Source organism: Gekko japonicus, unplaced genomic scaffold, assembly GCF_001447785.1.
Source record: "Gekko japonicus isolate JY-2015 unplaced genomic scaffold, Gekko_japonicus_V1.1 scaffold335, whole genome shotgun sequence".
In the NCBI taxonomy this organism is placed as follows: domain Eukaryota; kingdom Metazoa; phylum Chordata; class Lepidosauria; order Squamata; family Gekkonidae; genus Gekko; species Gekko japonicus.
Window position 1 is genome coordinate 701,194 of NW_015165840.1, and position 26,140 is coordinate 727,333.

Sequence of the window (26,140 nt, forward strand, 5' to 3'; positions counted from 1 at the left end):
CAAGCATGCTTCCTACCTTCGTGTGTGTGCGCAGGAAACCAGGAAAGCCAGACTCCATGTGCAGCCCAGCAGAACTAAGGGCTGCTGGGAGCTGAGGGTGGGGTTTCACTTCCAGGAGGAAGCAAGCCCCCTCCCTAACTTCCCTCCCTCCCTCCCACCAACCCAGCCGCTGAACATAGTTTCAGAATGGGGTGGGGGGAGCAAGGGTGGCTGGAACCAGTTGCCCCCGGGGGAGGCTGAGCCCCTTCCTGAAAATTTCGGGGATGGCTGATGCCCCGCCGCTCCCACGAACTTTACGCCTATGGATGGGATCCTATTCCTGACTGGAAACTGAACAGCGCAGCATGGAGCATCCATGCCAGTACTGCTCATTCTCCGATGCAGATGGCTGCAGTATGATCTGAAGAGGGACCGTCTCCTGCTGCCGTCTAGCTGCACGTCTTCATGCTGTGGTGCCATCTGGCTCCCCTGGAGCATTTGCAGAGCTAACAAGGAGAAACTGCACTGCCTGCAAGCACTCTGAGACAATCAAGCACAATGAAAACTTAAGCTACTTTTAACAATTAGCTTAAAAAGCAGACATGCAGGATTTTGTCTAAACCCCCGCCATTATTTCTTTTTTTCCTCAAGGTATGCTTGGAGAGAAGCAAAGAATGGCAATTTTGAACTTCTAAACTTTTCGGAGGAAATCTTTAGGAGAACTGCTTGAAAAAATCTCATCAACCTGAAGCTTCCTGGTCATGGACCAAACCATGACATACAGTGCAACGGTGCTCTTAGCTGAAAGACCTGTGCAAGTGGAACTGGCATGTGGAGTTGTCGATCTTTAGAACTGACAGCCTTTGTTAGGGCTCATAGAATGAGCTCTATGTTTTCCTTTGGTATTGTGCCTCCTTCTACCCTTCCTTCTAATTTTTATCTATTGACCATCCCTAAATATTAAGGTAGACTGTGTCCTTGTGGAATTGAAACTTGGCTCGTATCTTATTTAATTGTGTGCTGGTGGCCGCTTTGAGAGATTTTTGGATTTAGCCAGGGATTTATGTTGTCCAACACTATTGGGTCATTAGATGATTTGAAATAAAGTGTTTTAGAATTGCAGGTGCAGCAGTATTATGTTTAAATACAGAACAGATTATAGCTACATTGGCATGAAGGGGACACCAGGATTATTTGATTTATTTTTTATTTTATTCATTTATCACCTGCCTTTCTCATGGAGACTCAAGGGGGATGGTGGTTACAGAATTATAAAATTTCTGTCATCTTGTTCAGTCTGGGCAGGGTTTCCTGCAGGGCAGTGTGACTCTCATGCAGGAACCAATTCACCTCCATCACGGATGGCATCATCGCAAGCAAGAATTGGTCAGGCTGTAGAATCAGGCTTGGCTGGCAGCCAGCTGCAGAACCTTGGAGAGGCCTGAGGCTGAAAACTTGTCCTGACGGAGGGGTGAGCCCAGGCTTAAAGACTGAAGCATGATCAGATGGATCCAGCCAGGCTCCACTGTCCTGGAGCAAGATGCCCTTCTCGCATTTGGAGTCTAGCACTTCTGCAGCACTCTACAACCTCTTGCAGGGTTCCTCTGGTATGTCCTGCAGGTGGAACTTAGTGATGATGATTTTGAAGGTCTTCCATGGGCTCTGGCTGCATGCTTGGGGGACGGGTGGTGGCACTGTGAGGAGGTGAGGGGATGCTGTCTCTAGAAACTTTCAGGAGGTGCTAGGAGGCTGTTTTATTTGCTAGGGCTTTTAGCGAGGTGCAGGCTGCAGGTAGTTTTAGAGGGTTATTTGGAGACTTTAAATTGTTGTTTGTAAGCCACTTTGTGGCAGGAGGAAAGGCAGGGTATCCATATTTTGATTAATTAATGAATCCCCTGTGTGCTGACCCCTTGCCTAAATGGGATTGCTGGCTCAAGCAGGCTATGTAGAACTGACTGGAAAGTGCTCATCTGTGTCCAGCTCACCAGGCCAGGGACATAAAACATCTTCCAGGTGAAAGAATTACAAAAAACCATACCACAGATATACCTTCTGATAAGCAATCAAGCAGGAAAGTTGCAGTATGCCAAACACTCATTTTTCCCCTTGACTAAATTTTCTGATTACAGAACAGATATAGTAAGTAGGGAAGTATATCCCAAAATAAATAAAATATGCACCAGCATATTGTTACTCATGGAAGATACCGTAACATAATAGCAGAGATAATCCAACAGTCCTAAATTCAGATCTCACTTCTGTCACCTGCTCATTGGCTGGCCTTGTCTAAGGCACTCTCTCTCATACTCTTATTTTCTGTTATGTGAGAAATAATATTGACTGACAGGGATTTTGTAAGTATTGTGACAAGCTAATGTATGTGGAGTGCTCTGAAAAGTGCTATGTAGATGCTAAATATTCTCTTAATAATAATAAATTACACTACACAGAAATCCAGTGTGGTATAAATGGTTAGAGTATCAAATTGGGATTGGGGACCTGGATTCCGGTGCCTCCTCAGCCATGTAACTGATTGGGTGACCCAGGGCCAACTTGTCTCTCTCTGATTAATCTGACGCACAGGGTTAGGCCAGACAAAATGGAGGAGGGAAAAGCTGTATATGTTGCCTTGAGCTCCGTGCAGGAAAGGTAGGGTTAAAAATAAAACAATGACAAAATCTAGTAGGAGTTTTAAGATCACATGAAAACGTGTACTCATCAGTTTCTAACTCCAGGGAATCCTTTCCTCATTAATTTATCTTCTGAGGCTCCTCTGAGTGTTGTAGCAGATTCTGGGGCATATTCTGTGACACGCAGTTATTTGGGACACTGGCTGGTCAGGCTGGCCTTATAGCGATGAGAACTGAAATCTGCCCCCCAACACCCAATGCTGCCCTGCGGTCGTGCATCTTAGGGGGCTATTTATAACTGTGGAGAAGCAACTTCAGAAAGCAAAGCAGCTTATTAGCTTCTCACTGAGGAACCCTTGATCAGCTTCTGACATACAGAATTAAAATAAACAATTCTGAGCTACAATCTAATTTTTTTTAACTGAGTTGATTTTTTTGGTCAGTTAAATTTGTCAGTAGCAAAAAAACAGGCAACTGCCAAAAACTCATTTTGTGTTTATGTAGATGTCTTTAGACATTTTCAGTGCCTTTATTGCCTCTTTACAGTATCCTTCTGAGAGCCATACCAGACAGAGATGGTGAATACTGAATCCAGAGCTCCCAGTGGTCTGAAACAGCCTACCCGCTCCTATGTGCCGATAGTAACTGCATTTTACAGAGCTCCCAATGGTGGGAATTATTTGTTGTAGAGCTTGGCAGGCAAACTGTAAAGAAAGTGGAACAAAGTCTGAGTCCAGTGGCACTGCTATGTCCAACAAAGTTTTATTCGAAGTGTAAGCTTTCATGTGCAAAGCACACTTCTTCAGACAAATGGAACAAAATCTTCTCAAGGGTTACTTACAGGAAAAAAGAGGGTGAGGGGCAGCCATTAGGAGGGGCCACTCAGAGCCAAGATGCATATGCAGAGGTGAAATTGGATCAGGTGGCCGGTAAGATCAATGGATGGCAGCAAATCAGCACACAAATGCAAGAGTTAGCAAAAAGATGTAAGAGTGAAGTTAGAGTCCAGAAGTACCCCCAAGACAAACCAAGCTCAACCCTTTGTACGTGGGAGAACAGAGACTCAGCGTGTGCGTACTACTTTGCATACATTGAAAGGGTAATCCAAGATACTAGACATCCTAGTATCCTAGACAAAAGGGTAATCCAAGATACTAGACATCCTAAATAGGACTTTAATGCTTGACCCCACTCTCTATAAAAGCACTGCTTTTGAGTCAGCAAATTCTCCTCCATTTGGCCGTCCTTAATAGACATTTTTTTAAAAAAATGTTGCATCGCTACCTCTTCTAGTTGTAATATACCCAAACTAAAATGGAAACAGCAGCACAGCCGAGCAGGAGAATATAAGAATAACTGATGGCATTGAGTGATAGAGTAATCAACCCAAAACGTCTGTTAAGGAGGGCCTAATATAGGAGTCCTATTTAGGATGTCTAATATCTTGGATTATACTAATAGTTTGCCTGCCAAGTACTGGAACAAATCATCCCCAGACTGGGGAGACTTACTAAAACAGGGTCCCTGAATGCCACAATGTCACTTTTGGCTACATGACCTAGACCGGCCAGGTCTCCTGTTTTGGTGGGAGGCCTCCTGCAGGCGGCCTGGTGCCCCTGCTGCTGCTCACTAGGGTGGCAGGGGGGCACTGGGGGGCACTGGTACTCCCCTCAGTGTTGTGATGTCACTTCTGGCACTAGGGTGGCCAGCTCTGGGTTGGGAAATACCTGGAGATTTTGGGAGTGGAGACTTGGGGGGGGGGGGGATTTTGGGGAGGGGAGGGACCTCAGCAGGGTATAATGCCATAGAGTCCACCCTCCAAAGCTGCCATTTTCACCATGAGAACTGATCTTGATTGTCTGGAGATCAATTGTAATAGCAGGGGATCTCCAGGTGGCACCTGGAGGCCGGCAGCCTTATCTGGCACAAACCAAAAATGATACCAGTATGTTAGGGTGATGCTGTAGCACAGTAATGTCACTTCTGGTTGCACACTTGAAAGTGACCTTGCAACATCTTGAGATGCCATTTTGGCCCCTCCCCCGTTCTCCCCCCACTGTCCTATAAAGCAGTGGTGGTTGTGGTGGGCACTAAGGTGGGCAACCCGGCCACCCTAGTCACTGACCCAAAAATTGTGAGACAGCATAGAAGGCGGGCAGCCTGACGTAGTGGTGAAGGTGTTTAACTAGAATCTGGGAGACTGGGGTTGAAATCCCCACCCTGCCACGACACTTGTCAGGTGAGTGTTTTGCTCAGCACTTTGCAGATAAAATCTCTCACATCCGTTCCAGCTTGGACTCTACAGTAGCAGTGACAGGGTCAGATGGAGGCCAGACTTCTAACTAGTCCAGTTGTTTGGAAGATTTTGTTTACTGGTGCTGGGAAGTGCCATCAAGTCACAGCCGACTTATGGCGACAGCATAGGGTTTTCAAGGCAAGCGACATCCAGAGGTGGTTTGCCATGGCCAGCCCCTGCATCCCCCTGGACTGTTCTTGGCCATCTGACATCCAACTATTAACCACAGCTGACCCTGCTTAGCTTCTGAGATCTGATGTTATTAAATATTTTAGAGGCCTAAAGGCAAACTGTAACCTCTTCCCCATGTTTAGAAGAGGGAGCATTATATGTTCATTGACGTATGCTTCTTGAAGTACTGCTGTTACATGCTTGTTAGTCTACATGTTGATGTATACTGTATATTTTTAGCACAGTCAGTCATGCCTGGAACAAGATTACACAGGTTTAAATTCTGAGTGCTGAAACAGGGCTAGCAGGTGGGGAAAAAACACAAAGTCTTTTCTTCTGTTGGTTTTATTTTGTTTGTAATGGGGGCAAACTCTACGCGTTTGAAAATATGGAATAGCTGATAAATATTTTAATAACTTCCACTGCATCCACTCAGAGGAATTCCTGCTAGTTTTCATTGCTTGGCAGAGAATGCTGACAATGGACAGATTGCTGGAGCTCTAGGCGTTGCCAATTCCTACCCAGGAGGGGACTGCTGTTCCTTTAAGAGCTCTCTGCAAGAAAGAGACATGTCTTAAAGGAATAGCTGTTCTTTCCTTCAGGGCTGGAGATGGTAATCCTAAAAGGTCTGATTATTTTTCCCTTTTAAGTTAAGGACTGCGTATGTTGACAGTAATTAGTCATTAGGCTTGTGCTGATTTCTCACAGGCTTTTGGTTTGTGTCAGTGTGTGTCTCTTTGACTTCATTCTTATTCAGAACTGATGGCATAATTTGGGAGGAGACAGGGTAGATTCATTTTGGTGAGGGAAAATTCTGGATGTTCAGAAGTATGTGGAGTACAGTTCCCTTTTTTCTTTTAGCTGTGCTAAACCCCAGATAACAATGTCATGCATGTAAGTAGGAACCAATCTGTCAAGTAACATGTATTCAAAATATTATTGGGTAATAATAGTTGGAATTAGAAGGGTTATGATTGGTTCCCATTACTCATGGCACTGGACTATAGCCTCTAGCTCAAAGACACATCTTGGGAGGAAAAAACTGAAACCCAAGTAAGGCCTAGTAAGCAGCTCAACAGAACATCTATATTTGTTGTTGACAAGCAGAATATTTTGATTTTTTAAAAATACATTGAATTGAGTTCCTTAAAGTCAATGTCCAGGTAATTGGGAGAATAAATACTACTTCCAACAGTTGCTCTCCAGGGCAAACTAACCAAAATGATCTTTGGAAAGGGATGGACGATCTGAACCAGAGCCGTATATTATTCTGATAGGCATATACAAGCTACCCCATTTACTTTCACGGAGGTGGCAACTGCACAAGTAGAAAAAGATGCTTGTATTAAGCTGTCTCCTTCACTGATGGAATGATGCAGTTATGGTGGGCATGAACCTCCCTCTCCCATCTGTTAGCCCATCACTGTACTGATACAGTTCAGAGACAGTTATTTACTCTTAAATTCTATTATTTATTTATTTATATTTATTTATTATTATAACTTTTACCCCACCCTCCCCGCCGAGGCAGGCTCAGGGCAGCTTACACAAGACCCAGTAAAAACAATATACATCTCGGTATAAAATACAGCATAAAATAGAAACTAAACAATTCAAACCGTTGATATGTCAGTGGCGATACAGATACAGTAAAATGCGTTTAAAAGCACGTTCAGCAGTGCGTCCGCTCTAGGTAGCTGCATTTAAAAGCACGTTCAGCGGTGCATCCACTCTAGGTAGCTGTTACTGAGAATAAGTTGGCGCAGGGCATAGCTGATAACATAGAGCTCCTATTGAAACGCTTGCCGGAAAAGCTCCGTTATTGAAGTCAGTGGGATTTATTTGCTTTTCCAAAGATTATTCTCTGTGTTTATACCAGACAAATACATGAATTATGGCTTTAAAATGACAGAGCATGGAACATTTAAGTGACTAACTTAGTTTTAGATTATAGTATGGTTACACTTAAATGGTCTTTAAAATGATATAGAAAACTATCAGACCCTCATAAAATTCTATACCAACTACCAGCAAAGCATTTCCTAGGGTGGGAAAGTGTACAAAATGCCTACAGTTAGAAGATTTATTTAAATAATTGAATTTAAACCATTAAATCATTTTTATCCTGCTTTTCTCCATGTGGCAAACTTGAGTGTGCATTTATGTGTTCAGTTGTGCATATATATTTTTATGCAGAATGTTGGAAACTGTGGTGCCATGGCTTACATTTTCATCATTCCTCAAAGGCAGAGTTTATCTCTCAAATGACATTACTTTAGAAGTGTACATCTTATTTGAAAATATATCTGTAAACTTTAAGAATGATAGCACTAGACATCAAAGAACATTCCTTTAATTCATATTTAATGTAAGTATGAATGTTCTGACATTTTAAAGTTTGGTTGGATTGTTTTGTGTCAAGAACATTTCAACAAAGGGAATTCAACTTGCACATCCTGTAGAAGAACAAACAGTTTATGTTCGAGCTTGCAATACCTGGGGTAAGAGTAGAAATGACTGTCATTTGGCTAACATGCCAACGAAGACTGTGAAGTGGTCCTCTTTAGGGATGTACAGCTTGAAAAAATGTTTTTTTCAGATCTGGATATCAGGGAGCTGGAAAACATTGGTATTCCCAGTTTTTCAGGTTTCAACTACCAGTTTGGTATTTGGATCCTTGGGGGGGGGGGGATTCCAATATTATTCAGCTCCATTATTCCCTATGGGAATCTTTATGGAGGGCTGGAGGGGCTTTTAAAAAAAAACAAATTGCACCAAAATTGCAACAGAGCTGCTGGTACTTGTGCTGTAATTGCCACTAAAATTCAAGTGAATTGGACCAATAGATACAATTCTATGGCCCCTAAAGATGGTGCCCCCAGCATCTTCCATTGCTTGCTATGGGTGGTGGGATTCCATGCTTTCTCCAGGGCAAAGAATAGCCAGAGATACAATAGCAAGCAAAGCAGCCCATGGCCTAAAGCCTCTCAAAACACAAAGAACCAACAAGCCCAAAGAACCAGTGCAGAACCAGGGAATCTCAGCAGAACTGTGAGACAATATGGCAAGCCTAAAATCACAAATGTGCAACCTTAGAATCAAACCAGAGAATCATTCAGACCAAACCAAATAGGAATGCTGTTGCGAACCTAACAAATGTAAAATCAGAGAATCTATGCCAATGTACAACCTTGGAATCAATGGCAATGTCAAACCCAGGAATCCACTGCAAATTGCAAACTCGACACAAACCAACTTGTTCAAAGAATACAATGTTGCAAGACTAAGAAAACCAATTTAAAAGGGCAGATTCCAAGCAAAACCAACAGGGCAAGCTGATACCAAGCCAGGGAAGATACAATCACAGAGGAAATTAAAAAACAAATGAACAAACAAAAAAACCCCCAACCCACCCAAGACAGTTCTGGGAACCTTCAGTTGGAAGAGAGTTAGCTGAAGAGCTCTTGAGAGGAAAATAGCCTCTAGAGCTGAGTTAAACAGCAAGCCAGCAGTTTGAGGGAAACTGGGGCTGAATAACATTCCTAACTGGTACCCTCTAATGAGAGAGGAGAGTGAACAGAGAGGAGAAACAGTATACCTCCTCAGTAAACACAGAACGCCAGATACACTGCTCCAAGGGAATCTGTAAGGTGGTTATAGGAAGGACTAAACGTCTGGGGGGAGACTGTAAAGCTGGAGTAGGTGCACCAGTCAGTCTCAGGGAACCAGGCAGATAAAGTCCAAAGGCTAACCACAGTCAGATACTGGAGAGTGGAATCACAAACGGTTTCTGTGTACTAAAGACAATCTGTGACAAACGTAGAGTGATAAGCCTACAGCCTATGTGAAAGCAGAGTGAAGTTTTATTCTATAAAGAAACAAAATATCCTGTGTAAATATCCCACCCCTTGTTGAGTTTTCTGTGAAATAAAGAACTGTGCTGTTTGCCTTTCACAAGCACTGGTGCCTGACTGTTTGGTAAAGGTTTATATCTGGCAGTTGTCCTCCATCCATCCACAAGAAATATAAACCCTGAAGAGCCTACTTTTTAGTGTGAACTGGTCAGCCAAGAGAAAGTAAATGTGATCAGTCACTTCAGAGTACAATCTCTGAATCCAGTATAAATATATATATACAGGGACGCCCCAACTCGGTCATGGCAATGGCTGGGAAGAGAGAACTGTGTCATAAACCCTATGGGGTCACAATAAGTCAGCTGCAACCTGATGGCCCTTTCCACCCCTACTGACTCTTCTCAGGATTGCATGGTTGTTCTTTTATTAATGAAGATAAAATATGTTGCACACTGCTTTTTTTTTACCATTCCCTGTTCTGCTGAAGGAATGTATAAATTGCTCTTTTCTTTTGATTAACAGGCTATCACCAAGGAACAGAAATATCTTAATTTCCTCCTAGCCCAGACGTTAAAATATGCTCCCTGTCCCAATTGCTTTAAGCATTGAGTCATCTTTTATTGTATTTTCTCATTGTTCTCCTCTGTTTCTCCCAACTTAAAATATTCTGTCTCATGTTACTGGTTATGAGTTACACTTCTTTGTGTTGCTCAAAACACTTCAAAGTAATGGGAAGCTTTTAAAATAAAGTTAGAATACTAAAGCGAACATTAACCATTCCTTAAAAGACTCTCTAAACCTACTTTGAAACTGCCTTGAGCCAGAAACCCAAGCACTGTAAATATGCCTATTTTAAAAGCATCACATAATTCCCTTTCTTTATCTGCACTGGTTGCCGTTCTTGGTGAACATTAAGTAGGTCACAATTGTCCTTGGTAACACCTAGGGAGCATTAATAATGTAGCTTCCTCCTCTTCTTAGAGGATTATCAATGTTGAATACCTTTATAAAAGAAACACTGAAGCCACATCATGACAGGTATAGTACAGAATGAGGCTCACATTAACTAGCAAGCCAAATATTACACTTGGGGTTTCTTTTCCTCCTATGTATTTCCTGTTTCTAAACCACAAATGCAGAAGGAGAAGAGGAAAAAGTTGTCTTTTCCTTTCCCCAGTTTCTGCTTTAACCATAATAGCCAGTTTAAGGCAAAAAGTTGAAAACTGGATGAGGGAAGGGATGTCTTTCGACATTTGCACTTTGACATCTCAATTCCAGTTGTATGTGGGAATTACTCTGGGTTCATCTCAGTTTGACCCGAGAGCATCTGCTAGCTTCAGTTCAAATTGGAGGCTGAGCTTTGGTGGCCTGTGAAGTCAGCTTGCTGCCTGCAAATGAGCAGAATTAGGATGTTCTCCAAGGCTCCAGCAGAGTTTGGTTGTATTAGGGCTTGCGATAACAAATAAGGGTGGATTGTATTGTAAGGGATGCCTCACAGCCATTACAGGGAAGATAAAGATAAAAACAAGTAGCCTCGTTTAAAAAGATGGTTTTGTAGAGGGAGTGGATGGGGAAGTGACAATGGCCCCGGAGGAAGCTCAACTGAGCAGCTCCTGCTGTGCTACAGTCCAGCACTGCAGGCCCCTCTGCTCAGGGGGCCCGACAATGGGCATCAGCTCACCTGTTACATCCTCTCCTCAATGGGAAGCAGTGCAGGAGACAATTCGTGAGCTGGCAGAAATGGCTGATGAGGGGTCTGAGCCAAGTGGCCCCCGAAGTGTTGGCAAAGTTGCTCCTGGCTACCAGGTGAATATAATACCAAGCAAAAAAGTGACCAATGGGTGGGCTTCCTTGGGTCTCATGGAGACATTATATTGCGGGTAGCTTTCTAAAGGAATCCTTTAAAAATTGCATGGATGGCCACTTTATCCTTTTATCAGCCATCCATTCAGCGCTCAGAAACAAGTGTGCTATTGCATTGTGCTGCTGAAGCAGTTGCGCTGTAATTTGTGAAAATGAAGAAGGATGGGAAATATGCAAAGAAATGCTTTCTAAATTAATGGAAATGCCAGTTATGCCTACTAAATGTTGTACTTTCTGAGCCCTTGCCAAATTAACTTAAAGTGCTGCGGTCTGCTTGAATGCACATTGGATGATGGCATCCTGTTTATTGCCAGGTTTTAGTGCTCTGTACTGTTGAATAGCTCTGGCTCATTTTAAGTTAAAATGCAGAGTTTGACATCTGATCTGAAACTAAACTACCCCCTGGTGATAGTTTATATATTTGTTTTGTTACCAAGCTCTCTTGACTCAATAATGAATGTTCACTGTACCATTTGAAAGATACACATGCTTGGAGAAAATGAAACCCAATTGTTCCTTTCATATTGGCCATTTAAAAACCTTTGAATTGATTCAGCTGTCTACTAATTTGGGAAGTGCCTTCCAAATCTGGCCTGCATCTAATTGACACATACACAAATCATGACCATATAGTTAAGGCAAAACACATATACGTATATTCATTTACTCGCATAACTGATCTGATGGTGGGATTTGGGATTTTGCAGACTTGAGCATTTTGAAGGGGAAATGGACAGTAGAAGGCAAAGGAGGAAGGATGAGTCATAGAAACACTCTTTGCGTGAAGGAGCAAGAAGTCCTGGGGATACATGAAACATATAAACCCTTCGAATCATCTGAGCCACAGTTCAGTGACAGAAGGCATGAATCTCTTTTGGAAACTCAATAAGGCTAGTCCTTATGTTTGAAAACCCTGGCTGCTTCCGTATGGAGGTTTTTCTTTGCCTTAGCTTTCAAACTGGAATGCTTGGGAGTAGAGGGGGAGCTTGCACCACATAATCGTGCTGTACTTGGCTGGTTTTCAGGTTTTCCTATTAATATGTTCTTCCCTGTTTCTGCTTTAGGAAAGAATGCAAGCACATTTGCGTGGCCTCTGGATGCAATTGTGCTTACCTTCCTGCCTTGCAAAGGCCCCAAATGGCCCCCTTTCCCTGTGATCAGCCACTGTTCACGGGTGACATTTGCCTTGCACTTCCATATGTGGAATTTCTGTTGCTAGCGTGCATGCCTCTGCGTTCACAGTGGTGATGAAAGTAACAGAATCTTCCAGAAGTAGCCTTTGTACTTTCATAAGACATTTTATCTCTGCTTCATGGACAGCAACCTGCTATTAGCCTTGGACTCTAAATTTGTTCTCCTCTCCACTGTGAGGAGACAGTAACAAATAAACCTGGGTGTTCAGTTCGGTTCAGTTTATTTCTACAGTCCTTATACCAGTCATACAAAAAGAAGTACACCTTGACAATAACCTGGGTGTTCCATATTCAACACATGAATCTGAGCATGTGCCTCACACCCTGATCTACTCACTCTCCTAAATCTTTTGAGGCAGAAATAGTGTGGTTTGAGAGAGAGAGCATGTACAAATAAACTTGGTGTAGGCCACCTAACTGCCTGTCACCCCCCCTTTTTCTTTTATTTACTGCCTAACCAGAGTCCTACTTGAGGCAGCTTACAAAAAACACACACAACAAAAACGCCACGGGGTGCATGTCTCCTGAAGTAACATCTGAAGGGAACTTTGTTTCCTTATCTTTCATCAGTTCAACATATTTTTCAAGAATTCTACCCAAGTGCTAGAATATACCCATTTAACAATAAAGCCCTCAGGGAATCCAATTCTGTGCTAGGCTTCACGAGTGTGAACAAACAGAATGTCTATAGCTGCAGTGTTCTGGTTTCTCTGTTTGACAATTGAATCATTATATGATTAGATCTCCTTTCCTTTGTCATTCTAGTTAAAATTGTCATGGGGCTGCTGGTGCACCTACAATAACTGAGCAGCACTGTACATAAATAAGGACAAGGCAGAGGCTTAAAATCTAAAACAGATGAGAGATGCAAAGGAAGGTAAAAGGTAATAAAGAGACTTCTAAAACACCTTGAGTTATAATCTGTTCCTGTATTCATACTCACAGAACGTTTTTTTAGTTTAGTTTAGTGAGCCGTTCTACATTCGTAAGCCAACTACCTTGCACTTAGTTTATTTCTCAACATTTGCAAAATACCAGAAGAGCAAATTTATTATAGACTTCCTTTTACTGTCAGTTGCAGTTAAGACTGCATGTGCATGGAAGCCTATTGCTTGATGTTTCATCACTTGCTAGCTGAGTTCAAATTTTTCAGACACTTGTTTAATCCAGCTATGGTTCCTGTGGTTGTTTGATGCTCCATGAATTATGGCTAGTTTGTAGGGTTCCCAGGCCCCACCTGGCCACTGGCAGGGGATGCGGGGGGGGGATGGTTGCCAGATCCAGGCTGGGAAACTCCTGGAGATTTGAGGATGGAGCCTGGGGGCAATGCCAGTGGGGGACAATGCCCTAGAGCCCACCTTCCAAAGCATCCATTTTCTCCAGGGGAACTGATCTCTGTAGTCTGGAGATAAACTGTAATGCCAGGGGATCCCCAGGTCTCACCTGGAGGCTGGCATCCTTACTAGTTTGGGTGTGGCAACCAGGGTCCAAGACCATTTATTCACCACAATTAGTACAAATGATAGTCTCACATTATGTCAGAGCATGGATATCCTGCCTAAATCTTGGCTTGTTCCCAGTACTGCCATTGCACACTCCCTGGCTATAGAGATAATTAAAACCTTTCTTGCCTTACTCTTGTTAATTGTCACTCTGACTGATGAAGTCATCTATAGCTGAGGCAGACCAGGATATGAATAACTGTTTGCAGACTGAATCCTGGTTTCAAAAACTAGCCCTGGTTAATAATTCCAGAGGAGGAGCCATGTTGGTTTGTTAAAGTAAAATTAAACAGAAGTCCAGTAGCACTTTAAAGGCTAACAAAATGTATCTCAGCACCAGCTTTTCTGACTGAGAGCTCACTTCATCAATTACCTGAAGTCTACGTCCAGAGAAGATATATTTATACCTAATGCTACAAGGAACAGAAGGGTGGAAATAAGGAGATGTTACAACCATGCCAGTTAGAAACAATAACTAATAAAATTAATCTTTATAATCTTTCTACTCCCACCTTTCGGTGGTTTGTAACTTTAGGTGTAAATAAGCCTCCCGTGAAGTGAACTCTCACTCACAAAAGATGCTGGAGTACATTGTCTTTAAGATGGTGCTTATATTTAATTTGTGTTATGTTTGAACCAAGCTTCCTTGTTTCCTATGATACAATCAGAAGTGTATTCCAAGGTTGTATTATTTTGGTTAGGTTTTGTGCTTGTCCTCTAAACCAAGACTGCAAATTAGCTTTGACCCACTGTGCATAGTTTGGGCTTGGAGGGCAAGGATGGATCAGTATTTGCCAGGGGAAAATGAAGGAGAGGAGAAAGATGTAAACCACTTTGGATCCCCATTGGGGATAAAGGCAGGGTATTAATGAATTAAATAAATAATAAATAATGGTTTGAAATTACATGTGAACTACATTTTCCACCAATGTCGTGCACTCTGCACATTCAGTAATACTTTGGGTCTACATGTCATGCTCCATTAAACAGGGGGGAACGTACTGCATTTTCCAGTCAAAATTATTAAATTTACTTACCAAAAACTGAGTTCCATCTATGTTTAATTTTTCCACAATCCTGGCAGAGTCGTACATCCCACACTGAAAAGGAAGAGAAGACACTAAATTTGGTATTCATATATTAATTTAAACCTTTTGGCTGGTTCCAGGCTAATATGCTGCCATAATCAATTTCCAGTAGATTTTGGCTTTAGGAGGATCTGTATATTTTGCATTGATAGTTACTGATAATGATTCCATATAACCATGGCTCTGGCTCAAAGACAAAGACAGACAATAGTTTTTTCCCATTCTTCAGAGAGTAGTTTTAGACAGGGATTGCTATTCATCCCATTTCTGACACTAAACAGGTGAATCTATTGTTTAACAAAACAGAATAAGCAAGTACATCATAGGAAGTGAGACATTACTCAAATACCTTTCAACTCTGCCAGAACACTATTGTGCATCTTCAGCTGTGGATAAGTGGACTTTGGAGACATGGGTTACTTCTATTTCTAGTCTCCAAACTTGATCTATATGTTGTATATAATAAACATTATGGCTAACCTATGAGGTAATTAACTGACCCAGAGCTTTGTGTTGGATCTGAGGTAATTAACTGTGAGCCAGAGATTTGTGTTGGACCTGAGGTAATTAACCAAGCCTACTGGTGGAGGCTTGACTTTGTACCACAACAAGGAACACAAGTCTTTCTGCAAGATTTGCCACAACATGCTGTTGTCTATGACACATGTGGAGGCCATGTGATGGGCTCAGCCAAAGGAGATTTTTTGTAATTAGGACAAAATTTGGACTAGGATGGCTATCTCAGTTTTTGGTTTTATTTTCACAGAAATTCAATATACTACAATTTTATATTTTAAGTGACCACAGGGTACTTTCTGAGTCAGCATTTCCCCCTCCATGTTAACATTTTTGTACATTGTTCCACCCAAGGATGTCAGGCATGGATGGATGTTTTTGCATGTCTGGATTAAAGGAGGAAGTGAACAGTAATGGAAATTTCAGTGCTGCACATGTTCAGCAAACTGGAAAAAAGCAAGTCAGGGATAAACCATCATAAATGTTGACTCAACTTCGGTACTGAGGAAAAAGCTGCATTTTACCACCACAGTCATACAGGTTTCACAGTTTGTTCTGGCTGTTTCCTGATATGTTCATGTGTTATGTAGTGAGTACATGTATAACCTATGAACTGGAAAAATTTTGGTCCAGATCTCACCTAAGTCATATGTCTGCCTTGCCACCCTTTGCAGTATGGGAACATATAATACATCTTGTTGTTAAACCATGCTCAAACAATGTTAGTGAAGTACTTGGAATTTTTTAAATGAATACTAGCTGCTAATAATTATAATACTGACTTTCATTCTGCTATTTTTTGGGGAGGAAAGTAATGAGGGCAATATTATCTAGCTCCTAAGAAGGCCAGGGTACACAGGGGAAATAATGTATTGGATGATGTTAGTAAAGGGTTGTTCCTTCCAGAAGGCTGTTCTGGGAGTGAGGTAGGGGAAGGGGGGATGTTTTGCAGCAGCCTGTGGAAAGGGAGAGCCCACCTGTCTGACGTGGCATGCAGCATCAGGGGTGAGGATGGATGGTACAGATTTAAGGGACCTATGTTCCTCTCCACCCCACTCTTTTTTCAGCAGATGGAGATGGCAACTGCTTTCAGAGTAGCTGCAAGTCGGTCACTGGTTTGGAGCTGAGTGAGTGTTTTTGTCCCCTTTGGTGAAGTTGGCCTGAGCTGAGGTGTCCCCCCCCCATTATACTCTGGAAACAGTACAGCAAAGTCCTGGTTTAAAGTCTGAGTAGCTTCTTGGGGCCAGTAGCAGTGTGGGCAAAGTTGACTGAGTGGTAATACAGTGAAGCTTTGTGGAGTACCCTGAGGCATCAGTTAGTAGGGTGAAAGGGCAATCCTCAGATCAAAGGCCTGGGGTCTCAGGAGCTTTCATGGATGCCATTACCCTTGATCCATAGACCTTGTGGCTGGGGAAAATGGCCAACAAACACCTTTGAGGACATAAATAAAATTCAAAATGACCTTCATAGGTAGGAAACCTGAACTAAAGCTAAAAAAAAAATATCAACAGAGGCAAATTAGAAGTTCTGCATTTAGATTATACCCCATGGTCTCCCTCATTTTTTCCAAGGATCGCTTCATCCCGCCGAGGACAAGTAAAGTATTACCCTATACTTCCTCCAAGGGAACTGATCTCTGCAGTCCGTAGATCAGTTGCGATTCCAGGAGAATAGGCCCCACCTTCAACTTGGCAACCCTAACCACAGTCTGCAGCTGACCTTTGCTTTCAGTTTCCATCTTCCTGTCCCATCTCCAGAACTTTCCATTTCCCCAGGGTGGTAAGATTTAGGTGAGAGCAGCAAGGAAAGAGACAGCTGAGCAGATACGTGTCTGACACCAGACTCTGGAACCATCAGACCCATGTTTGCATGGAATGATTCCCCCTTTTTAAGCACAGCAAGTATTCTGACTACCCTATAACTACCCTGACTCAGAGTTTTGAGAGAGCTTTCCTAACTCCAACACTATGCTTCTGTCAAGGCGGCCTAAAATTACATCGGCCTTTATTTGCAGCTGCATGGTGCTGCTGACTCAGGTTCAGCTGGTGATCAACTGCAATCCCTGAAAGCAGAGCTGAGTCACTGTGCAGTGGGATTCTGTACTCTGGCAGCTTGATGAATAAGTTCATATGGAGGCCTGTTGCTTAGAAAAGAAATAAAAGTTCTTTATTGTAAGAGAATGCCATACTAGATAGGAAACGCAGAGTAAAAGCTTCTAGCTAGCTAGCTAGGCTAGGAGGGAGAGAAACTGTAGAAAGTATGTCCAGCCTTCATGGTAGGCAGAAGACGAAAGAGACAGGGAGAGGAACTGATAGGAAGGAGAGAATCCCTGAGAGTAACGTTCTGGGTAATGAAGGGACAGCAGTGCAAGTGGATAAAGGAAAGGTCAGGGAGCACCCTGTCTCACCATGTATTGAATCTCTACTGCCCTCCCCAAGATTTCATCAAGCAACATTGCACAGTCTATTCCTTCCAACAATCCCAAGATGCTTTTCATATGCCAAGCCAAACATTATTCCTATACCTATGTAAAAAAAAAGAAATTTGGATTTTCCTTACTGAATAGTCAGAGGTAATTTCATTTTGATTAGTCATTCCCTCCAAAGTTAGTGAACATGGTATATTTTCAGTGGCCTTGGAAAGATATTCTGAAGGCGTCAGTGACCTTGTGGTAGCAGGTAGTTGTAATTAGAACTGCTTTTGTTTGTCTCAGGATTTACAGTGAATACATCCATGTTCTCTCTTATCTTTATTTTAATTGGACAGCTTTTTGTGAAGGTACATTCTAATTATTTTCTTAAAAGGAGTTCACATCTTATTTTGTCTGAGCAATGGGGGTCTCAGTCAAGAATAATTAAAACATAAGCATTTGCTAATTTAGCACTGATGAAAAACCTGATGGACAATTATGTTACAGGAAGGAATCTCATTGATAGATTATTGCCTGTAAATTGTGGTGGGATTTCAATTCATAAAACAACATGAGGCAATACACTTCAGAATTAGGTCCCTGTGTTTTGCCCTTCAAGTCTCATCTCTGTGTGCCATTTGAACAAACAATTTCTGTACACGGAAGTCAAAGTGACGAGCGATGTGACATTGTCTAAAGTTGTGCCATACTGGGAAATCTAACTGCAAATGATGTCATTCCTCCTTCCCTGGAGCTTTCATTTCACTGGAGAGCTATTTCTTGCTATCATTTTTGTGCAGGTTTGTATCTTGGTCAAACAACTGGGACACTGTGTATGTGGCATAATCCTACCCCTATCCTGCCACTCTACTGAGCAAAGTTTATTTATTTAGTCATTTATTTACTAAAATATTTATATCCCACTTTTCCTTTTGGTGCCAGGTTTGAAGTCTTCCCTCCCATCTAAGGTGCCTTCCTGCAACTCAAGGGCCCCTCCTGTTGGAGGAAAAGCTGCTTAATTAATAAATTTATTTGATTTATACCCCACCCTTCCCGCCGAAGCAGTTGGAGGAATGCCACTTAGAGCATGGTTGGATCCACCCCATTGGACCTCTGATCTGATATAGCTCTGTTCTGACTTTAAAAGGCAGGATGGGAGGTATGAGAGAAGGGAATACTGAGGGGATGACCAGAAGTGGAGTGGAGTGGAATATGGCAGAGCAGACAGCAATATCAATTTCTGTACCCCATTGACATACAACTGTATTTCACTTTCATGTTATCCTTCAAGATGTCAGCACTGTTTCCCGCCCTGTATCACATTGTCTAAAAAGAGCTATGCTTTATATCCCTCCTTCATAATACATTAATTGCAGTGAACAATGTAAGTGATGAGCAGACTATACATGGTGTTGGGGCTGAATGGACCACCCAGTGTGTCTTTGCAGCCATTGGAGAGCAGCTGCTTTGGATGAGGGCTATAGCTATGGGAGAGGTGCTAACTCTTTGCACTGTGCAATTTCCCTCATTGAGTATTGCCTGTCCCTGGTCGCTTTGAACCTGGCTAGGGAAAAAAGACAGGCATGATATAGATATTGGTTACTTCCCTACTAGAGTTAAAACCTTTTTTGGGGGGTGAGGGTGGGACATGCCTTTCCCTTCACCAGCACTGCAAATGCTTTTTGTCTGAAATGTTTTAATATTTCACGTTATATTTTAATGTTTGCTGCACTGGCAATTCAGAATTTGGTGGAAAGGTGGCATAGAAAAGTTTTAAGTAAATCATCTCAATCCATACTGAGTTCCCTGTTGTTAGTTCTTTTAGGGCGAACTCCTGCAAGCCACTGGGTGATCCAACTGCAGAACTGCAGTGTCACCTGAAGTTTGGCCCAAGTGTCATGGCCAACCAGCAGTGGTGCGGGCGATCCATGATCTGCTATTTCAAGTCCTTTTCTCCTAGCTTTATTCTCGGATGAGTTAAAGTGTCTCACTATGATCTGGGAAACACAGGTACAAAGCCCTAATCTGCCATGGAGGCCTGCTAGGTGACCTTGGGCCAGTCACACACTCTCAGCCTAACCTACCTCACAGGGTTGTTGTGAGGATAAAAAAGAGAAGTATGATGTAAGCCACTTTGGTTCCCCATTAGATTTGCCAGCCTTCAGGGGGCACCTGGAGATCTCCCACTCTTACAATTGATCCCCAGATGACAAAAATACATAATTTCTCCTTGAGAAAATGGCTGCTTTGGAGGGTGGACTTTGTGGCATGATACCCTGCTGAGATTCCTCTCCTCTCCAAACCCTCCCCTTCCCAAGCTCCATCCCCCAAATCTTCAGGCGTCTCCCAACCCTATCCCCATAAATAAAGTATATAAATAACAGATGGAGAGACAGGCTGTTTCTTTTATCACTATAGGTTCATGGTAACAGCAAGCCAAGTGATTTGCTTTGTTATGGTATTTGGTTTGGATCAGGGTCATATGGGGGGGGCAGGTGGAATTGTCTTGGGGCTCATGGTGACTCTCGGCAGCCCTGTTAATATTATTCTGAACCTTGCTCGAACATGTAATTCAAACTAAGCTTAATTTTTTTAAAAGTTTTATTTTTAAATAATATTTTCTGTGTGAGTGACTGTGTCCTCTCATATTGCACAAATTTGCATACAAGGCCAGATTTAAACCTTATCTTAAATCTTAAAATTAGTTTTAAAACAAAAAGGTGAATTACAGCAGTAATTCTATCTCTGCTCTTCCCTCATTAAAGGCCATCTATTTTACCTGTCTGGATGTAGCAGTAACTAATGTAAAAGTTTAAGTTCTTGGATTACATATTTAGATTTTTTTAAAGTTGATTTTTTGATCTTTTCCTACACCAGACAGATTTGTGAGGGATTTCAAAACACACAGAACAATAGGCTGTAACTGAATGTAACAATCATATGCTATAAATATAAAATTAAAATGTCATTTTTGTCTTAGAAGACCAAACCAGGAGAACATTTTTGGAAAAAAAAATCTGTGAAGAAAACTATAAAATAAAGAATGTTCTTGGATGTGTTTGCTGTTAAATGGATATTACATATTTGGAAAGGAGTTCAGGCACAGACAATAAAATAATGTGTGCAATTTAAGGATTTTAGCATCACAGTCTTAAGAAGAGTTATGCCCTGCTGGGTCAATGAGCTCAGACAAGTGTAACTCCTAAGACTGCGACCTTTTCATGTGGGGGGATAATTGAGAAATGTGGGTAGATTTATTTTGGTTAAGAGATAAAATGGTGAGAAGGAACTTGAAAAATTGAACTTTAAAGCATATTTGGTCTCAGATTTTAAAGGATATTTGATATTAGTGCTTGCCTTTTGTGTAGGGTTCAAACGTAGCAGAAAACTGTTTTGGACATTGACATAATTAAAATAACTGCCAAGGCCACAAGATGTTCAAAGTGAATTGTTAAAATAAACTTGTAAATATTTTGATGTTTATAGCTGAAGAAAGTTAGAATCTCACAACAGGCAATCCTTCAAGAAGCCATTTGCTCCCACCACACAGTACTACGCTGTGATAACACCCAACATCACAAATATGTTTAATGATAGACAGTTCTCATATGAGTTGCGCGCCAGTGGAGCAGTTTCATAATACAAATGCATTTAAGAGTTGGTCTCTGATTACTGTTTAGGATTCAACAAGAAGTGGGTAAGATTAACTAATCTATTGCTTGGATTTGCAGTAGCCCATCAGCTAGAGTCTTATATCAGTGTCATACCTGTCTGAGCAGATCTGCAACTTGGGAAGGTGTCCAGTTGTCGCATTCTTCTCGAAAGGGTAGTTTTGTGGCCATGCTGGTCTCCAACAAGGACAATCTGGTCTGTTTCAGATCTAAATGGCTTGCTTCATAAACATCACTGAGTGATTCTGGAAATCGTTAGAGGAAGTTCCCTCTGCAACTTTTTTCCTGTGTCATCAAAGCTTAAAGCTACACATCCCCTTAAAGGGACCTGAAGCTGTTTGTATTTCATTATAATGATTTTGAATGATATTTGCTGATAGTCATTTTTAAATGCTGTGATGTGATTCCTTACCTTTCTACTGCTGCTGCTCCAAATAAACAATCCAATTTCCCCTTTCAGTTTCAATGTTCATCTTCAAAAGACAAGAAGCTCCTAGTACTAGTTACATTAAATTATTGAAAATACCTCCCCTTGTCTCATTATTAATGATATATGCATCTCATAATAATTATACAAATACTTCTGATATGGGGCTGTAGAGGTTTTAACTGAATTCTATGCAAATAGTTAACATATTGAACTCTCTTGTTTGATGCTATCCTATTTATTGCATGGCGTCTTCTCTCTTTTGTATATTTTATGTATATTTTATGTAGTGTATTTTTACTCAACCATTCCTGCAAGGAGCTCAGAGCATGTCACCCCTTCTCTATTTTATCTTCACAACAAGCCTGTGAGGTAGGTTAGAATCAGGGCTATTTTTGGGCAGGAACACACAGGAATGGCGTTCCGGCTGGCTTCAGAGTTGGCCACGCCCACTACAGCCAAAACCTCTGTGTGCGTGGCTACAGAGGGAAGGCCTGGAGAGTGACCCCTCATGCTGCCCTGGGAAGAGACAAGAAGGACGGGGTGAGAGGAGGCGGGAACGGGGAGCCTGGCTGGGAGGGCCCTGCCGGGGTGTGTGTGTGTGTGTGTGTGTGTGTGTGCCTAAGAGCCGGCACCCGGACAAGTCAAGAGAAGGCAAACTGCCTTCCCTTCTCTTCAAGGGGGGAGCTTGCCCAGGCTCCCCGCAGCCACAGGGCACCCGGGCAAGCCAAGGGAAGGCATGGGTGTGGCCTAAAATGCTAATGAGCTGCTCTGTCAGGGGTGTGGTCTATTATGCTAATGAGTTTCTGCTGTTGGGTGTGGCCTATTATGCTAATAAGTTCATGCTGGGCTTTTTCTATGGCAAGCAGGAGTTTGAACTTGGGTCTCTCTAGACTTAGTTTAACTCTTATAATGGACTGGCTTATTTTACAGCAGCATGCTTTCCCCCTTCAAAATATCTAAATATATGGAAAAGGGCTTCAGTCTCATTCAGTGAATGTCTGAACAGAACCCTAGGTGTGTAGAACTGTATGCAAAATCAAAGACTGCCTTTTGCATAAGACTCTATTCAGACTCGTGGTGAATGCTCAGAGAATGGGGACAGCAAACAAACAAACAAACAAACTCATATGTACTCTGAAGGCAGGCCCACAGCTATGCGTAGGCTTGCTAGTCTCCACGCGGTGACTGGAGATCTCCATGAATTACAATTGTTCTTCAAGTCACAGTGATCAGTTCCCGTGGAGAAAATGGCTGCTTTAGAAAATGGACTCTATGGCAATATACCACACTGATGTCCCTCTCCTGCCCAAACCCTGCCCTCTTTAGGCCCCACCCCCCAAATCTACAGGAATTTCTCAACCCAGAGCTGGCCACCTAGCTATCGGGGTTATACGGCACAATGCCCTCTTAGAAACATGCCATGCTACTCCCTGCAGCTCTGTTTTTGTTTTATTTAAACATTAAGTTTCTCACCCTTCATCTTGTGGAGACTGCGAGGGGAGCATAGTGCCAACACAGAGCTTGCCGTCTGTGGCTGCACTGGAAGTAGATCCCTGAAATCAGTGTGTGGAAGACCTGATGATGTCATGACACCAGGACTGAGAAAGCTCTCTCCTGGCATCAGGGGGCAGTCTATTCTTGGAAGGCAAGTTGAGAGGAGGCATTGGCCTCAGGACTGAAGGGCAGGGAAACCCCCCACCATGGTTGACTGCCACACTTCTGCCTCCAAAGGTAAAGCAGGACAGGGAGAGAGGCACCCAGCCAGAAACCCATGGGAGTGTCTGCTTGGTCATCAGCAACTAGCCAGATAGGAAGAAGCATCGTGTGAAGAAGCACTGGAGTAAGATAACTGACAGCTCCCCTCAAGGCAAAAACTAGAAGCGTAGCACAGGAGACTGCCTTGAGGGAGCTGTCATTCAACTCTCCCTCATGCATAAATATATACACCTTGTGGCTCAATTTCCTTCACTGAAGTAAAATCACCTCACATTTTCCTCGTAGTCTTATCATCCCTTGATATTAATCATGCCTTTTAAAATACAGAACTATTATTTGCATTCCACATATATGATGGCTTTCCACACAGAATTTTAGTGGATCCTTCCACACTGTTGTTCAATGGGACATCGCCAGTTCCATTCCATGACACCATCAGGCCTTGTGCAATGTATCTCTGGGTCTGGGATGATAAACATTTGGCAACCCTTATGCTGCCTTACCTTAATTTCTGGCTACGGACCTGTCTGAAATCTTGATAATGTCACCATTGTTGTGTTTACAATGGCAGACGAACCAAACAAAAAGGCAGACATCAGAGATACACTGATAAATGCTGGTGGTCAAGTAAATGCGATTGTCATCATTCACTAGGATAAGTCTGAAAAGTAGACACCTACATGATCCGTGTTTGGACATGTGTATCATTCATTTGAGACTGGAAACATTAATATGTGAATGTCACTGTCTCAAAATACAGACATTCAATGTAACATACATGTACAAAAATGGAGAAAAAACTCAGTGTGCGGAGGACTGGACTCAGCGGATGCTTGTTCTCTAATGATCCCCTTCCATGTTTGTCAAACTACTACAAGACCTGTTTCCCCCAAATGTTTGAAGGATCCCTATGGGAATTAGGTTCAGAGAGCATGTTCTTTGAACTCTTCATTAGAGAAAATGGCTGTCCATCTCTATGTAAACATGCCCCAAGCTAAGAATAGTGTGGCATAGAAAAACTCACCCCCCCCACGTTGCTCCTGCTTGCATAAAAAGGCTGACACAGTAATCATAATGGGGATCAGAATGCAGTTTGCGGTTTGGATTCTGGAGTTGGCGCATCCAACGCCAAACTATTTTGCTGTCTTTTATAATAGCTGCCTACATTCTCTTTTCTAAAGACGAACAAGAAATGAATTATTTGTATTTTTAATATATATATATATATATAATCACACAACAAAGCCTTTTCTACTACAAAATTAAACTGGGGCTGCAAAGTTAGAAATAATTGTGACAGAAACCATCCTGCTTTCTACGGGAATCCTGAATCATTGTGACACAGGGGAATAGTTTTGCATGAGGCCAGAGGATGAGGATACACTATTCCACAGCTGTTTGACATGGTGTTTTAATTTTTCAATACTAATTTGTTTTTGGAATGAAGTTACTTGAAAGGCTGTTCTAATTCTGCTTTGCAGCAGGGTAACGGATGCTCATATCTTAACGAAAAACCATTTTAAACTCCTCTTGCACTCACAGGAAGCAAATTCCTAACTCTTGTTTAGAGGGATTTACAACTGTATCCATCAAAGCAGTTTCTTACTGTACCCATCAGAGCAGCCGTGAACTGGGAAACACACTGTTCTTCATTTCCAAAACTGTTGCCAGCATTATCCTTTAATATACAACAGCCTTTAGAATCAGTATCAGCGTGTCAAAAGTAGCACGTGTTACGGAAGTGTATTCTCCCTCCCCATATCACACATCATGTATTTTGTTAACGAACCCACTGTTGAAAGAAAGAGGAGTATTAAAAACATAGCACATAAAGTATTTAAAGGACAACTTACCTCGTACAGATAAGAGCGTTGTTTTGTAGTGAAACTTCTTCTAAGTGGCTAGAGTCCAGAGCAGTTTGTTTTATCTGCTATTCCTCTGAAAACACCCTCGTGTTGATAGAATGATTGACAGGCACACTATGTCCTGTGGGAAGGAAACAAGAAGCCTTAAAACCATTAAACAGTTCAGGAAGTGAGTTGCACAAAATTCCCAGAGAAGTTCCCTGCGAGGGGAGCGACTAGAATTCTCTTCATGAGATTCACAGATCACTTCCACTGCAGCATTAACAGAACTCTGTATTTCAACCTTCACCTCCAGTTCTGTAGCTGCAATTCAGAAGGGAAATGTTGACTGCATTTATTTAATTGTGGGCTGGGTAAGGAGCTGGACAGTGGAGGAGGAGGGAAAGGAATGGTTCAACAGGAAGCCAGAGAGGGATGTGTGAATACAGAGTGCAAAGCAACAAAGAGGGGCCACAGAAGAAAGGCTGTTGGGGCAAGGCTGTTCCCCTTGTGCCAGTGCAAATTGGCATATGTGTAACAATGTAGTAAGAAATTGCAAGGCTCCTTAGGAGCCACAGGTTCATTGTGGCATGACTGTGCTGCATTTGCCTTGCATGAATGGTGCTGTAGCAGCACAAGCCTCTACTTGAATCACATTCTTGAAACAAGCAGCTCAAAAGCTACGTTGTGCAGAATTGATTTGGGATTGTCAGTGCTCCCGAATTAAAGGTGTTTTCCCACTACCTGCCTGTCAACTTAAAGCAGCTCACAGAGTCTTGCTTGCAGCGCCTTTGGTTTGGCAAGTGAGGCTGGAATCAACGAGGGGTGATCTTTCTCTGTTGTGGCTCCAAAACTCTGGAGCAGCCATCTGGAAGGTGCCAGAATGCTTCCTCTCCTTTGTCATTTCCGAGAGAATGCAAAACTACCCTTTTTTGAAAGGGAGTACATTGAAATGGCCTTTAGATGTTAATTCATTT

The 26,140-nt window shown here is 42.3% G+C and overlaps 1 protein-coding gene across 2 annotated transcripts in view; it reads right to left on the minus strand.

Annotated features, from left to right (window-relative positions):
- The window catches only part of BLNK (B-cell linker), a 143,175-nt gene extending 117,962 nt beyond the window's left edge, over positions 1-25,213 (minus strand). The window contains exons 1-2 of one of the 2 annotated variants that reach the window (XM_015410991.1): positions 25,173-25,213; positions 14,526-14,588 (exon numbers count right to left, since the gene is read on the minus strand). In XM_015410991.1, coding sequence (XP_015266477.1) covers positions 14,526-14,582 — 57 coding nt within the window. In that variant the 5' untranslated portion in view covers positions 14,583-14,588; positions 25,173-25,213. Of the gene's footprint in view, positions 1-14,525; positions 14,589-25,172 lie in introns of those variants that run through there. The other variant, XM_015410993.1, reaches the window with a different exon arrangement.
- Between the last annotated feature and the right edge of the window lie 927 nt (positions 25,214-26,140).